The following is a 16,084-nucleotide window of genomic DNA, read 5'->3' as shown; positions in this document are numbered from 1 at the left end:
CGGTAGTCTAGTCCATAGAGCATCTGACTGCCATGTAGGAGACCTGGGTTTGATTCCCAGGGTGTATGATCTAAGGTTGGAATTTTTTCAGCCTTGTCCCCACATAAAGTGGTTCTGGGGCTCACCCAGCCTAAAACCAATGGGTCCCCAGATGTGCCTTCATAGCATGGTGCTATGTGCATGTGGATTTTACCTTTTTTTTTATTGCTGGCACATGTTGCTGGTTTTGTTCAAAATAAGCAGGTAAAAAGGCACTAAAAATGTACAAAACAAGCACTTAAATAGGGACCAGAAACTTGCTACCAAATTAAATACACCATTATATCATGCTCTATTTAATTAGGACAACATACCTCAGAAGGCATGTGGATTTTCACTTCATATAACAAAATCGAATCCAAAGAAAATAATTGTACTAGACACTCTGATTAGAGCACTATGTCACTGTCACACAATAGTTCTTGGTGGTCATTAAGAAATAGTTATTGATCGCACATAACAAGATACCATATTTACACATGTATAATGCAAACTTTTTTCCAAAAATTTTGCCCCCAACAAACTGTCGTGCAGCCACATATTAGTAAGATGAAATTACTGACAGGCGAAACATTTTCACTTCAGCAGGTCAAGAGAAATTCATGCATCAGACACTGCTACTCAATACAAAATAAAAATTGACAAGGCCACTGGCTCATGACTTCATTCAGAATAGTTATCCTACACGTTGCTAGTCTTTGGCGCTTCCTTTAGAAGATAAGCTGGGGGTCCGACGTTGGGGATGAGGTCCGACTTTGGTCACATTCCTCTGTTTGTCATTTCTTTTTATCAAAAACCAAGATGCACATTATACATGCGTAAATACGGTACTTCAAATTTTCCACATTTCAGTTTTGTCTTCTCCCCAAAAACACATGTTTGAGTACTTAAAATGGTGTCTCTCCATGTCTACCGGTGTTACTGCAGCATATTTAACCCCTTCCCTGTGTAATTTTCTGAGAAAATGCTTTCCCGCTCTGTGTATTTTTTCTGAGTTTGCGTAGTAATATTTTTAAGTAGCTACTGCTTCAGCACAATTCATCCGAGTATCATCGTTCATACGTCTTTCTCTTCAGAATAGAACAGACTTTCAAATGGTACCACTCACATGTGTACATCAAGTATGAGGAAAGGGAAATGAGGGATAATTTGGGAAATTTCCCTCCTAAAAATCCCTTTTGGTAACTTTGGGGCCCTCTGGACCGGCCCTGGATATAGGTACCCGATTATAATCTACCTTGAAAGTACGATGGTTTATACATAATGTATCCGCTAAGTTTCATTGCAATATATTCAATAGGTATCAGGGAAAAATATTTTGCAATCCTGTTTGACAATACTATTCGAACTTAGGAAAAACAATATGAATTTGAACACTTTTCTTGGCACTTGGCACGTTTCCTCTTTGCCATTTTACACACCAAAAACAACAATAAATCACCAAAAGTTCAGATAATGCAACACAAAAAAATGTACATAAAGCAACTTACTAAACGCGACACACAAACAAACTCACGTTTGCACTTTGTCAGCATAACACAAAAACAGTTTACTTTTCTCTGAACTACTACTACTACTTTTTCTTCTTCTTTGTGGGCACTCAAAATCATGACTAAATAAAAGGTCGTTGTTTTTTCAATAGCAAAACATATGTTTCACCAACAAAAACGTATTATTCCGTTCAACACAGGTTACTTCAGTCAGAGATGTTCTTTAATATTATGGCCAACACAGAATAAGCTATAGTGACCAAGAGTGTAATATTACGCTAAACACAGGGAAGGGGTTAAACAGCGATACAGTGTTTGGATCAGTATTGGTTGAAACATTATTTTCATCTGTAAGGAACATTCCTGTGTCTAACCGATGAAAATCCCGATTATCAGCAAGAAACCACTTGTACAGTGCGATCTGCAACACCTGGAACCACTTCAATAAAGCATTCAGAAAGTATTGGCTACTGTACATTTGAATTTTTTAAATGCCATAGCCTATGCAAAGTTAATTTCGAAAATGAGGTAAATTGCATTTTTAGGCACTATACATGAAAATGGGGTAAAATAGTCAAAATAAACTTTCGTGTGTGAAACCCTAATACCCTGACGTGAACTTTAATTAAGTCATTTTTATGAAATCTGTGCCAATAAAAAAAATAGGTATTTTGTCTAACATACAGTCTCTACTCATAATTGCATGGTTTAATTTAAAACCATTCATTGTCTTAAGATTAAATTAGAAGTGAATGTCTGATGAAGGAATCAAGTGTTCTCCCAAAATTTTACATCAGAAAATGTGTGAAAAGCTTAAATTAGAAGAAACAATGTAAAGAGAATGACCATATAAGAAGATTTATGTAATTAATTTGACCATCTTGCATCGCTAATGGTAATGCACAAATAGTTTGTCTTATGTTCCACTTGTATTTGCAGAAAACCATAATCTAGTGTTCACAAGGGCAGGCCTCACAGATCCACACGAGTACAGATACTGGGATGCACAGAATCGAAAGCTGGACATTGAAGGGATGTTGGCTGACCTCCGTGCTGCACCTAAAAATGCTATCATTATTCTGCATGCGTGTGCTCACAATCCTACAGGCATTGACCCTTCGCATGATGAGTGGGCAAGGATAGCTGAAGTCATCAAGGTAATATACAGTTCGTCTTGTCTGCATATACGAGGGAGAGTCAAATTGAAAACCTTAATTCCTTTTTGTTTCCTATCTAGTAGATTTCTGTTTGTAGGGTTGCACAAGTTTGCTGCATTTTAACACAGACCTATTGCTGATCTACAATAAGTCTTTGGGGTCCCCGTGCAGTCACTTATGAGCCACTGCGAAGGCCTTTCCACCCATCTGCCTGCAAGATGAGGCCATTGTCGAACTTTCTCCTCCATTAGTAAACTTTCTGATGTGGTAAGCATGCAGAGATATTGAATTTTAATTTGCCGAGAAATTTCTGTAAGTTTTAGGCTGACAAAGGGCAAGAAACTTCACTGGTGCAAGTGTGTACAGGAGGCATCATCTTTAAAATGACATTTTGAAGTTCACTTGATTAGTTTTGCAGCCTTGAGGTCATTTTGTCAACAACAGTTGATACCTCGTGTAAATTTGAGCGGTGTACAACCTGTCCTACAATTTTTATTGGACTTTTTAAAGTTTTCTTTTGACTCTTGTAGTAATTTAGCTGTATTCAAACTTGCTGTTTCACATACATATTTTTACACTGTGCTGTCTATTATCCTGATTATTTAGTTGCTGATTTCCTACCAAAAATTATCCATAACGTGTAAAATGATTAATTCTTTCCAAAATTTAATGATCAAATGATTGTGGCTGAGTCAATACTGATGCCGATATATTGGTCTCGGTATCAGGAAGTACCGGATGGATTTTATTTACCAATTCCAGTCAATGCTTTTTTTGGGTATATTGATTATTTGTGGGGTCCTGCGAGATACTTTCACGGTGTCTAATTATCGTGCAAGTCATGCAAAATTTGAAGTTTCTGCTGATTTTGTACTGATATTATGTGAAAAACTGTTTTTTGTGATTATGTATCAAGTATTTTAATGTTCAGGTGTAATATTGAATATTTGAAATCAAATGGTAAATCGATGCTTATAACTGAGGTGGAATACTCACCTATTAATATTGATTGATTGATTGATTGAATTTGTGTTTTAAGTCCACTTTATGCATGGTAAGGTTAATTGGGACGGGACCACTATGTGCCTCCACCGGGTATCAAACCCAGGACCCCTTGATTACAAGGCAATGACACTACCACTGTGCCATCGAGGAAGCCCACATTAATATTAATCAGTACTCGGAACAACTTTTGTTAATATTTTTCGAGCATCGGTATGCATAAGTAGATAAAGTCCAGTTTTAGCATGAATGGTGGAATGCATAAGTATTACCATGTAAATTGTCCAACGCCATGTTTATTCTCTTTGTTTTACTTACGCAAAGAGTACATCAAGAACTGAAACAAAATGTGACAACCTCTGCACCATTCTAAACAATAATCCTTTTCTTAAAACATGTAGGACACAAGAGAAAAATTAATGAAAATAGTCTAGGACAATTTACCAAGCAATATTTGTGCATTCCATTGTACTTACTTTTCACTAAAGCTTTCGCCGACCCCCGTGGCAAAGTGGTTATCACTTAACGCTATGATGCAAGGGGTCCCGGGTTCGAATCCTGGCCTGGGCATGGATATTTGTGAGTGTCCATTCATCAATTTCATCATATCATCACTTGTTCTCATCTTCACAAATTAACCAAAAGTGGCAGAAGAAGCAAAGTAAAATAAAGCAATTCAATCAATCAATCACTTACTCAAGCTTTCACTACATCATGTCGCTTCTTCAGGAGCTAAGACAAGAATACTCAAATGTTAAAACATAGGAAAGGTAAGTTTGGTTAGAAAGATTAAAATTGAAGGTAAAAGGTCGACAGTTGTTTGCATCATGTCTGGTGAAATCTGAGCTACACGTCATTGTATGCTAGCCTTCAGATCAGGCAGAGACCGGAGATGTCCCTGATAGACAAGATCTTTTAAATATTCTCACAACCAGATGTCACATGGATTTAGGTCGGGGGATCTGGAAGGCCACACATCTGGAAATAGCCTAGAGATGATGCGGTCATTAGTGAAGGTTTCTCGCAGCAAATCTTTCACTTGGCGAGCGACATGTGGTGTTGCCCCATCTTGCATGAAAATGGTGGTGTGGTCACAATTCCGTTCTTGCAAAGCTGGAATCACATGTTGCACAAGGTGGTTCCTATAACGTGCAGATGTCACTGTACACTTAATAGACCTTCGAGGTGTCATCTCCTCAAAGAAAAACAGATCAAGAATGAAGAAGCTAGTGAACCCACACCAAACAAGTCATGTAAACATAATGCAATGGTTGGTTGTTCCTGCACATGTGGCTGAGTGGAACCCCATATGCAACACTTCTGTGTATTCACTGCACCGTCCAGAGTAAAATGCACCTCGTCGGTCCACATAATATTCCCCGGCCACATGTCATCCACTTCCATGCATGCCAAAAACCGATGGGCAAACTCAAGGTGTTGTGGAATATCTTGGCGTTTCAATTGGTGCACAGTTTGAATCTTGTAGGGATACCAGTGCAAAATGCACCGCAAAACCTTGCAAACTGTTGACCAGGGAAGAGACAATTCATGTGCCACAGCTCGAACACTGGTTGAAGAAGTTGAGGCATGTGCTGCACGTCCAGAATTTCCATGGGATCTGGAAGGCCTCGCATCTGGAAATAGCCTAGAGATGATGCGCTCGTTAGTGAAGGTTTCTCGCAGCAAATCTTTCACTTGGCGAGGGACGCCTTCCTCTCCCTGGTGCGACCTGGTTCCTCAAATTTCTTCATGTTCTGTAGCCCATTAATTGACATGGGCCCTCTTCTTATCCCTTTCTGTCGGCAATATTCCTGCAGTGCAGCGTTGCTATTGCTCCTATTCTGGTAAAACAACTTCACTAGCAGTGCAAGGTCTCTCTTCACAATAGCCATTGTGTTTTACACGAACAAATTCAACCTTTTTAATTTTCAACAAAAATTCACATCACAAAAGGAATCATTAACAAGCATTACCAACAACAACCAGGGAGCTCGCACAATGGTTAGGCAATCCCACCGACATTGGAATAGCATATTGACGTCAGAGTTACAGAAATTTCTACATTCTGACTGCTTACACTGCCATATTTTAACCTGGTGGCGAGAATTGGAACTATTTTTTTGTGCATTATTTGCGAGCTCATTGCTTCATTAACATATCTATGACGTTTCAGACTCCTACGCTCATTACAGCCCGTGCTGTACCACTCTGAACACCTTCAGTTTAATCGCCTTGTATGTACATGCCAAAACTGGACTTCATCTACTTAGTGAAATTATGGCATGTGATGTAAGTTATGCCTTATTGGTAACTGAATCGTCTCAGTCCTCACAGTAAAGTCTTATTCATATTTGTCAGAATGATATGCTACCTACGGAAATCTTCTTTTCTTTTTATTGAATATTATACACATGAAGGCATATGGGGTGATGTGGATGTTGATTTCTGCCATAGTTGGAATGATGTGATCAGCATCATGCCCTGCTGCCATTACCTCCCCACCCACCCAGGGTAACCCCGGGGTATTCATTGATACGAGGCTGGGTGCACCTCGGAGCCGTGCAGAAACAGGGAAATGACTGCAAAAGAATTCTGGTCCAGATCACCTGCCCCAGGATTCGAATCTGGGTGTTTCAAGTGATGGCCAGATGCCCTACCAACTGAGCTACTGTGGAGCACCCATAAATTTGATTCAAATCTGTCATTACAGTTCAAAATGATTGCCAAAAAGGTAACATTTTCCCCTGTGCATTGTGTCATGCCATGAAGACACATGTGGAACTTTTTATTGCAATAAATATTGAAATAATTTTATTACAATAAACCAAAAATTATAATAATAATAATAAAGGAAACAAATGAAACACCAAAATTGTTTCAGAGAAATTATGCAAATCTTAGAGCTGCATGTTAAACAGCTGGCATTTGTAGATTAATACATTGCTATGTTTTGCTTTAATTGTGCAAATACATATAATGTTGTTTCCTGCAGGAGAAGGAGCTCTTCCCATTCTTTGATTCTGCGTACCAAGGATTTGCTTCTGGAGACCTTGATAAGGATGCATGGGCTGTGAGGTATTTTGCAAGCAAAGGATTTGAGTTTCTCTGTGCTCAGTCGTTCGCAAAGAATTTTGGATTATACAGTAAGTAACATTATCTACCTATCTACATACAGGGTGTATCATAGGTGATAGCGCAAACAGAAAAGGTAAAATTTACACAATAGTAGAATCAAAAACGTCTCCGTAAACATCAGGTCACATACGAACCCTTTGTGAGATAATTGTGAATGTGTATTACGATCCTCCACTGACTTGATTGTTTGCACACATCGTACGTTTGTCTCCTTGTGCACTTCGATGTTTCTTTGTTTAAAACTGAACAATGTGTACAAACAATTAAATCACTCTGTATACAGGGTCTGGCAATATATATCTACCATTTTAATATATTTCCCATAGCAACACAATACAACTAATGTAAAGCAAGATAATGGTAATTGATAGATAACATAATGGCATTTGTACCACAATAGCACAACACAGATAACTTTGTCTTATCTTTTTGTAAATCGCACCATTCTGTATTGTAACCCACGGAATCAACAAACAAAATTATCCATTACAGACACCAGCATTGCAGGTGGAATTGCCTCTACTTATTCCCTAATTCTTCTCTGCAGGGTCTCTAAGTTAGGGATACATGTTGCAAAAACCCACCTATTGAGGTACCCCAGAGAAGGAAATTTCATGCAGTTAGATTAGGTGATCTTGCAGGCCCAGCTATATCCCCGAAACATGAGATGAATCTGCCTGCAGCCACATTACATAACATTACTACCATTTCTTGAGTGGTATGTGCAGTTACCCTGTTTTGTTGGAAATAAACTACCCACCTCTGTATTGTCATTCGGCTACTCTTCCTTGTCTTCCAATGTTAAGCTGCTGGCAAAATTAAAATATTCCTCTTCTACAAATGATCAGTATTCAGCTCCATTGCTCTTACTTAGCATGCTTGGTTTTATTCCTACTGCGGGCCCATAGGGAATACCAACCTTCAGAAGTGGTAGATATATATTGCCGGACCCTATATTTGTATGTGTGTGTGTGTGTGTGTGTGTGAGCACGTGCATACAGCATACTATAAGCCAAAAACCTGAAACCCAAGGGGTCCCTAGTTTGATACCCGGTAGAGGCACATAGTGGTTCAGGTCCCACTTTAAACTGGAGGCCCAGTCTCGATTAGACTTTCTGTGCATAAAGTGGACTTAAAAAGAAAATAAATGAAGTTATCTGTATTGCAATGCATTAAAAATCATTACTTTTACATTTCCACTCTAAAATACACTGCAAATCAAGATAATGCACTATGCAATTCAGAACTCCTATATCAACTCCTGTACAGTTGTTAGTCAGTTGTGAGTTCTATCTAAATTTGAAGCTAATTTACGTTGTAGAATTTTTGCAGGCAGGCAGGCAGGCAGGCTTGACCATTACTCGAACCCGGGTGTCTGGCATACCATGCCATTGCTCTACCACTGAGCTACCGAGCTGGACTGGCATCGCCTGATTATTTGCCATCGCTGTTTTACCTGCAGACGATTCCACGCAGGTAAAACAGCGATAGCGAAAACTCAGGCGAGGCCAGTCTGGCTCGGTAGCTCAGTGGTAGTGCACTGGAACAGTTTGAGTCTTGATTGAGCCTGCTCGCTGAAAAATTCTACAAGTACATCTATCTGTGTATGTCTAATTTAAAGCTAATTTACGTGATAATTTTGATAGACTGGCATGGTAAATTAGCATTGTAAAAGGGATTGACTGTTATAAAAAAACAACTTAAGAGTGTATCATTTAATGCAGAACTGTATTATTTATTCGTGCTTCTTAATTAATGTATCTGACCTTAATGAATAATTCACTTGCTCTGAAATTTATTCCTTTACATAAAATCCAAAAATCCATTGTACTTTTCTGGAATTTTACATAATTTGCAGGAAAGTTGCAATAATAACTTATTCTATAACATCTAAATCTTAAGATTTTGGGGAACGTAGATAGGCTAATCCAGCCTCGAGCTACTCTCTAAGCGAGAGGGACGTTTGTACCAGTAAAAGGGGGCAAGCCCCTGTAAAAATAGAACACACTGCCATTCGATTTAAACACTTCAATTGACTGAACAGGCGGGGTGAGAAAAAGGAACAGGGATGTTCGTTACCTGTAGCACTGTTGGAAGTTCTCATCCTTGCAGGTCCTAGCTTCGACGTGGTCCTACGCTGTAATAAAACTAACTCCATTTTCTCCCAACACTACCCTAACGTAGTCCCAATATTCTAAACTATCACTTTCCGCTCGTAATTCTGTCCTTTTCCTTTTACTATGACAACTATGAAACTCATTCGCAATAACTTAATCTGATGTAAAACTGAAAGCAACTGAGAACAATATTTTCTCATGCGAGCTATTTAACTGAAATTCAAACTTTGTCATTAAATTCGTTGACTAGATCGCGTCCCTTGCCAACGGCAATTTCTGTGAATAATGCTGATCTACTCTATTTCATTTTCTTGAAGCCTAGTGCATTGTCAGCGGAGTTTTGAAACTCCACTGAAGGTCGCTGGCATGATTTGCTTTTAAGAAGCTATTTTCCACGCTTCAGCGGGACCCCTTTTATGACGTGATTAGCTTTTCGATGTATGATGCCTGGGGTCCTGGGTTTGAATCGCACCTATGGCATGATACAATACCATCAAGACTAGAAAAACAAATTTGAGTTCTTTTCTATAAATTTCCCATCCAATTTTATGGTGTTTCATCAAATGTGGATATTTTTTTATCAGTGCGTGACTTTCGGTTATCTATTATGTTTTTTTTTTGTTTATTTTTATTTGTTACTTTTTTAAATATGTGTACTCTAGCTGAAATTTTTTGATGAGAATGAATTCAGGAAGTATCAGATAGACAAATACAAAACTGAATGTTATATTTACAAATTCATTTTGTAATTTGTATTTAATTTCACTTTATTTTGTGACATTTTGAATCTCCTATTATATTGAGTAATCTAACAATTCATAATTTCATTAAAATCTGAATATGCATGTAACTAATAACTATTTTTTTTTCACAGATGAACGTGCTGGAAATTTAGTACTTGTAACAAATGACAAGAACTTTCTTCCACAAATAAGGTCTCAGTTGACCCTGGTTGTCAGAGGGATGTATTCCAATCCACCTAACCATGGAGCCCGTATTGTTTCCACTGTGCTCAACAATCCAACTTTGTATGAGGAGTGGTAAGTATTACATTGCACAAAATGGTTTAGAATAAATGAGATACATAAAAGAAAATTAAGAAACTAGAAAATAGAAGGATACATACCAATTCACACACACACACGCACACATATACATAATTCAAAATCGTGTCTAAAAATGTAAAGAGAAATGTACACAATATGCATTAATTGTGATGTCAGGCAGGTGTAGTGATATTTCGGGGGTTTAGCCATATGAGGAGTGACTTAATCGTTGTTTTTTTTTCAGTAAGTATGGTATGATCTTTTCTTTGAAGTGTTTGATTGAGGTAGCAGACGAAATATCACCCGGTAAGGCATTCCAAACAGTAGCAGACCAGAGAGAGAAAGAGCCATCGAAGCTGGCGACAGAGTGGCGGGGGATGTCGTGTTTACGTCAACCTCTGGTGTAATGTGAATGCACTGAATCTCTAAATACAAATATTTTGTAGAGATAACCTGGTGTTTTTGACTTAAGGATATTAAACATTAGGCAGTATTGATGCAGTAGGCGTCGTCGAGACATATCGAGGATTTCATGAGCATTAAGTAAGGGAAAGATTCTATTTGACAGTTTCCTTCGCAAATTTGTACCGTACACAACATCACAATAGCCTCTCCTATTTCACCAGTGATAGAGACGTTGCCTTGTAATCAAGTGGTCCCAGGTTCGATACCCGGTGGAGGCATATAGTGGTTCGGATCCCACTTTAAACTGTAGGTCCAGTTCCGATTAGCTTTTCTGTGCATAAAGTGGACTTAAAAACACCAACTCAACTCAACCATGGTTTAAAAAAAAATAGTAATATATTATTTATCCTTAACCATTAGTCAATATGTGGCAAGTATTACATCCCCGATAACAATCCAACAAGTAATTTCTGTTCAGTTTCCCTTCTCATTATTACCTTTAACATGTGAAGTGTATATTCGAAAAACTTGTTAAGTGGGATACTAAGTGTGATGTATAGCTAGGATATAGTAACATTCTTACACACATGTTTAAATATATCAATTGCCCTAATGGCATTGCAAATTTTCGTTCTTGATCTGGAAAACCTGGAAAAAATCATCAGGGGAATTTTATTTTTACAAAATTGTATATACCCTGAGTAGAGTTAATGTGATTCTGGCTATATTTGAGTGGGGTGCAGTGGTTCTGAAGATAATGGACATATTTTTTTTCCATGAATTTGACACCACCATTATTTTCTCAATTCGTGTGCTTTAAAACAAGTTTTATCATGGAAAAGTGTCCTATAAGGTCTTCTCAGCATTCTCTTCACAGAAAAGTGCTAATGGAAAAGGGGGTGGAGTTGAAAGAGGGAAAGTCATGTTCCTGTAGAGAGCAATGACAATAACAGGATGTTTTGATCATGACACTGAAAGGCAAATTGCTGCTTGGTTGGACAATTGGTTTAGCTGTGCTATTGTTACTTGCTTACAACAATAAAGAGAGAAGTCTGGTTCCTGGTGTTTCCTTCAAAGTCAGAGACTCTGAAGAGAAAGTGTGCATTTTCTTTGTGAACGTGGAACACTTAGCCATTCAAGCATTGAATTTTGAAGCACATAAGTAGTGGTGAGTCACTGAAACTTGCATTCAGAGGCATCTTGTGAACTCATGCGCTGCATGCTGCGCATACGTCAATTGTGGGAAAAAGGACAGCTTGCTCTGCGACGACATTCATGTGCATTTATACATTCTAATTTCTTCATATAGGAGAAGTATTTATTTTACACGAGAGTGCTCAACTAAGCTTATATTACATTTCTTAGATCTGAAGTGACGCATGCGTCAATTGTGGGAAAAGAATTATTACTTTCTTTCACTTCAGATCCAAGAAATGTAATATAAGCTTAGCTTAGTTAAAATAAATACTTCTCCTATATGAAGAAATTAGAATGTAGAAATGCTCATTAATGCCATCGCAGAGCAAGCTGTACCTTTTCCCACAATTGATTCATGCACAGCATGCACGGCATGCGTTCACGAGACTCCTCTGCTTGCATTCATTCATGTGTGGTTCACTGGCAATCATTTTACGTTAATTCAATTTTAAAGGCTTGCCAGGATGGTGGTATTTTAATGATCTTGCTGAAAGAGAAACAAGGAATTGCATATTGTATTGAATATGGAATACAAATACAGCAAAGTAAGTTCAGAAAGTTTGCTCCACAGTATTTAGAACCTACTATATGAATGTCAGATCACAACACTGTGTCATAGAAGAACATTCTTATGGAAGTTGTTAAATCATGAAATGAATAAATTAAACCTCCCGTATGGCATGGTGGTAATGTCATCACTTTGTAATCAATGAGTCCCAGGTTCAATACCTGCTGAAGGCACAAATGGTTCAGATTCCACTTTAATGTATAGGTCCCATCCTGATTAGCCTTCTTGTGCATAAAGTGGACTTAAAATCAAAACTCAAACTCAATTAAATAAATTCAAATTAAGATAATTAATTATAATTCAAATAATAAAATTAAGATTCAAATCATGTCAACAAAAACTAGATGCAAGAATATGCTTTTTTTTTCTCAAGAAGCCTAAATTGGTAATTGATAAGAAATCCATTATGGATAATGTGCGGGAGTTACAATAAATTGCTAATGAAGAATAAGACTATTGACATATCTTCCATGAACCTAAGGAAACTCAGTAAAGCCACTATAATTTGCTAATGAAACGATTAGAGACTGGATTTTAAAGGGATACATTTTGCTCTAAAAATGACAAGAAAAGGGATAATTTCCAAAAGAGGGGAATGAAAAAGTACTATAATTTACTAAATTTTGTACGCGGTAAAGTAAAAAATGCAAGAAATTTAATGTATCGCTTTTTATATATGAATGGCATATATTGTGCTTTCATTTAAAATAATATTTTAGTGGAGAACAAAAATAAAGTACGGTAGACTCGCGATTAACTGAGGCTCCGGGTTAACCGATGGAGTGGTTGGAAAACATCGCGCTTCATAACGCACCCCCTGTTTGTTTACTAGTAAGTTGGAGTCAAGTCACCGTCCACACTGCACATGTTCGTTACCTCTACTCTCCCTACAGCGTTGGCGTTACATCGCAGCGTCGAAGAGAGGAAAGAGGTTAGTCCAAAAAACTATGAAACACTTTTTGAAAAAGTAATCTTCTCATTTATGTTGTACTAGTAATAAATAATTACTATACAGTTTTAAGTGTTGTTTCGTCATTTACAACCTGTTAGCACATTATCTTCGTATTATCAGAGTTTTTCCATATCCGAGGTAGTCTCGGTCCCAATTAGCTTGGATAATCGTGAGTCTACTGTATATTCCTTTTTCATCTTATTTTTTGAAGGTAAAGTACAGCAAATAATCTTACGATTCATTTCAATGAAATCTTCCTTGAAATAGCTTTTACCGCATTTCATAGCTTGCTGCCACTTTTAAGTGGCTTCGCGATTTCACTGCTAAAAAAAAAACTTCCCAATTAAATTCTAAATCTAGCAGATAAGTACACTTTCAACTCAACAGGTGTTTGTTACTGCTGAAGCCCAGATCGCATTGTTGCAACAATTGCTTTAACATAGTCCCAATACTGATGGAGGGAAGATAAGGTAGAAGGTGCTTGTTGTTTCTTTCCTCTAAGCTGCACAAAATACACAATTGTTGTACGTTTTGTTTAGGGAAAATATTTGTAAAGGGACCAAGGAAGATTTTTTTCAAAAAGGGAATGTGGACTGAAAGAAGGAAAAGAGGGAAGTCAAAACCATGTAATCTTGTTGGTGGAAGATAATTATCAACACTGTTATTTGTTCTATGATCCGTGTTGAAAAATAAAAAAAAGAATTCCCTTTAAAATCCTGTCTCTAGAAATGATATACAGTAAAAACTGCATATCCCGGAACCTCTATAAGAAGGAAACCAGTAAATACGGAAAAAAAGTCCCCAGAATGGACCGATTTTATACCTGAAAATGACCTGCTTAAGGCGGAAACCTCCTTAACGCGGAAACAGAACACCATTTAACCCCTTTACCGCGGCGGCCTTGAAGAGAAGTTCGACAAAAAAAAGATCGTCTACATATAGACGCCACCGCAAAATAAATTCATCATAAATAATAACTATATTTAGACTCTCCGCAAAATGAAGTTAATCAAAACAATCTATATATAGACTCTGCCGCAATTTACCATTATATATTAATTTTTGGATTCATAAATTATTTTTATTTTTATATTTTTAAAATGCACATATTTTTAATTTGTACTTTTAATTATTTTCATAGGGTAAAATGTGTAATAGTTTTTTTGTTTATCGAAATTTTTGTTTATTTCTTCAATAACAAACAAAATACACGTAATTACAAAATTAATATTAGTGATTTTTTATATTTTGATTACAATATATAATGCCATAAAAACTTATGTTGCTATAGAGGCAGTATATACCTAATTTACATTAAAAAATCTAACAATTGCAATTGTGATCTACATTCAATATATAATGTCACTTTCAATAGTCCTTCTTTTTTTCTCAGGCTCATATTTACTTTGATAAGTTCTCCACTGTATGATACTCTTTAAAACATTGTATGATGCACAATGGCAACACAGGAATACAGCAGTAGATACTTCCTCTAACTTTGTTTTGTAGTGCGCAATACACGCATCTTCTTTGAAGCTTCTTCTTGGCACCAGGTGCATCACCTGTAAGAAGTTCGACTGGGAAATGTCTTCCTGTAAGCCTTGTGGGACATGTTCCTAAGTTGAGGGGACCTATTGGTTTTCTAATCCAGTACACATCTTTTCCATAAGCACTGATGAGCTGCTCAACGAGATCCATTTTTAAATCAAGAAATTTCTTTCCACCTCCATTGCGCCTGTAAATGATGTGTCTGTTGAGAAGAGTTATCTCAAGCAATCTGAAAAATATATTTTTGTAGTATTTCTTAACTCCTTTTCTTGTTCTACTTTATCAGACAAGTGCAAATATTTCATAAGTAAGTTGAACCTGTCCCTACTAATGCACTTTGAGAAGAAAGGAGTAGATATCAGAGGATTGGTAGAGTGGTAAGATTCGACAATCCCTTGCAGAATAATGAGAGCTAGGAAGACATACATCTCACCAACACTTGTGTCCTTCCATAAAAGGTCTCTGCTTTTCCGTCTCATTTTACCTGATCTTCTTTTGTCATCTCCTACTTTACTAGCATATTTATTTGTTTCGCTCACAATATATTCCATCAGAACTTTATAAAAAAAAGACTGAAATATATCCAATGGACTTTCTGGATTCGAAAGCACTAACTTCACACCACTGGCACCTGTGAATGGGAAAGGGTCTCTGCTTACCATTGAAGATTCACTCCATGTATCAGATGCAGTTAGTTTCATCTTCCAACTCACTGCTGCTAGTTTCACCATCATCTTCTTCAATTCCTGTCCTATCGTCTTGAGCATCTTCGTCACTTGAAACAATAGCTTCACTGCAAGTACCTTCACTCTCAACATCAGAGATTTCATCTAGAAAATCATCTCATCATCTAAGTCATGCTCTAGTAGATGCTGAATATCAGTACGTCTGAGGTTTCTCCCCGCCATTGCAAAAATTCTGTGTGCAATACACAAAATAAATATGTACAATTGCACAATGCACACCACTAGCTAACGAAACTTCCTTTTGGGAAGCAGCTCTCGAACTAAAAGAAAAGCCACTGAACACAAAGCAGTATACGATAATCAATAGAGTCCATATAGTAGCAATGGTAAAATGCAGCAAAACACACAATACAAAGGTGTTGTTTTTTTCGTACCAACAATGCATAAAAAATGGATGTTTGCTTGCAAACTTCTTGCACAGACCTGTAAAAGCATTAAAAAGAGGGGTATATATATATGACTTGCCGCAATAAAAGAGCCGTTAATTTTCAAACACCGTCTATATATAGTCGCGCCACAAAATAATCCCGTTTTTCGAGAGTCTATATATAGTTCTGCCGCGGTTAAGGGGTTAAAAGACCAATGAGATGTTTTTATTCTCAGTAAGACGGAAATTTCTTCCTTTATTTTTTTCGCTCGCAAGAAAACAATGCAATACTGTAAGTGGAACATGCCTCTGTTG

General features: G+C 37.3%; 1 protein-coding gene across 1 annotated transcript in view; it reads left to right on the top strand.

Moving 5' to 3' along the window:
* Got1 (Glutamate oxaloacetate transaminase 1) overlaps nt 1–16,084 on the top strand; it is a 58,372-nt gene that overhangs the window by 23,705 nt on the left and 18,583 nt on the right. The window contains exons 4-6 of the mRNA XM_083140767.1: nt 2,469–2,686; nt 6,681–6,831; nt 9,815–9,980. Coding sequence (XP_082996893.1) covers nt 2,469–2,686; nt 6,681–6,831; nt 9,815–9,980 — 535 coding nt within the window. The remainder of the gene's footprint in view (nt 1–2,468; nt 2,687–6,680; nt 6,832–9,814; nt 9,981–16,084) is intronic.

Source organism: Lepisma saccharinum, chromosome 19 (genome assembly GCF_977018435.1).
Source record: "Lepisma saccharinum chromosome 19, izLepSacc3.1, whole genome shotgun sequence".
NCBI lineage: Eukaryota > Metazoa > Arthropoda > Insecta > Zygentoma > Lepismatidae > Lepisma > Lepisma saccharinum.
Note: the sequence above shows the minus strand (reverse complement) of the source record. Positions and strands in the feature narration are given on the sequence as shown.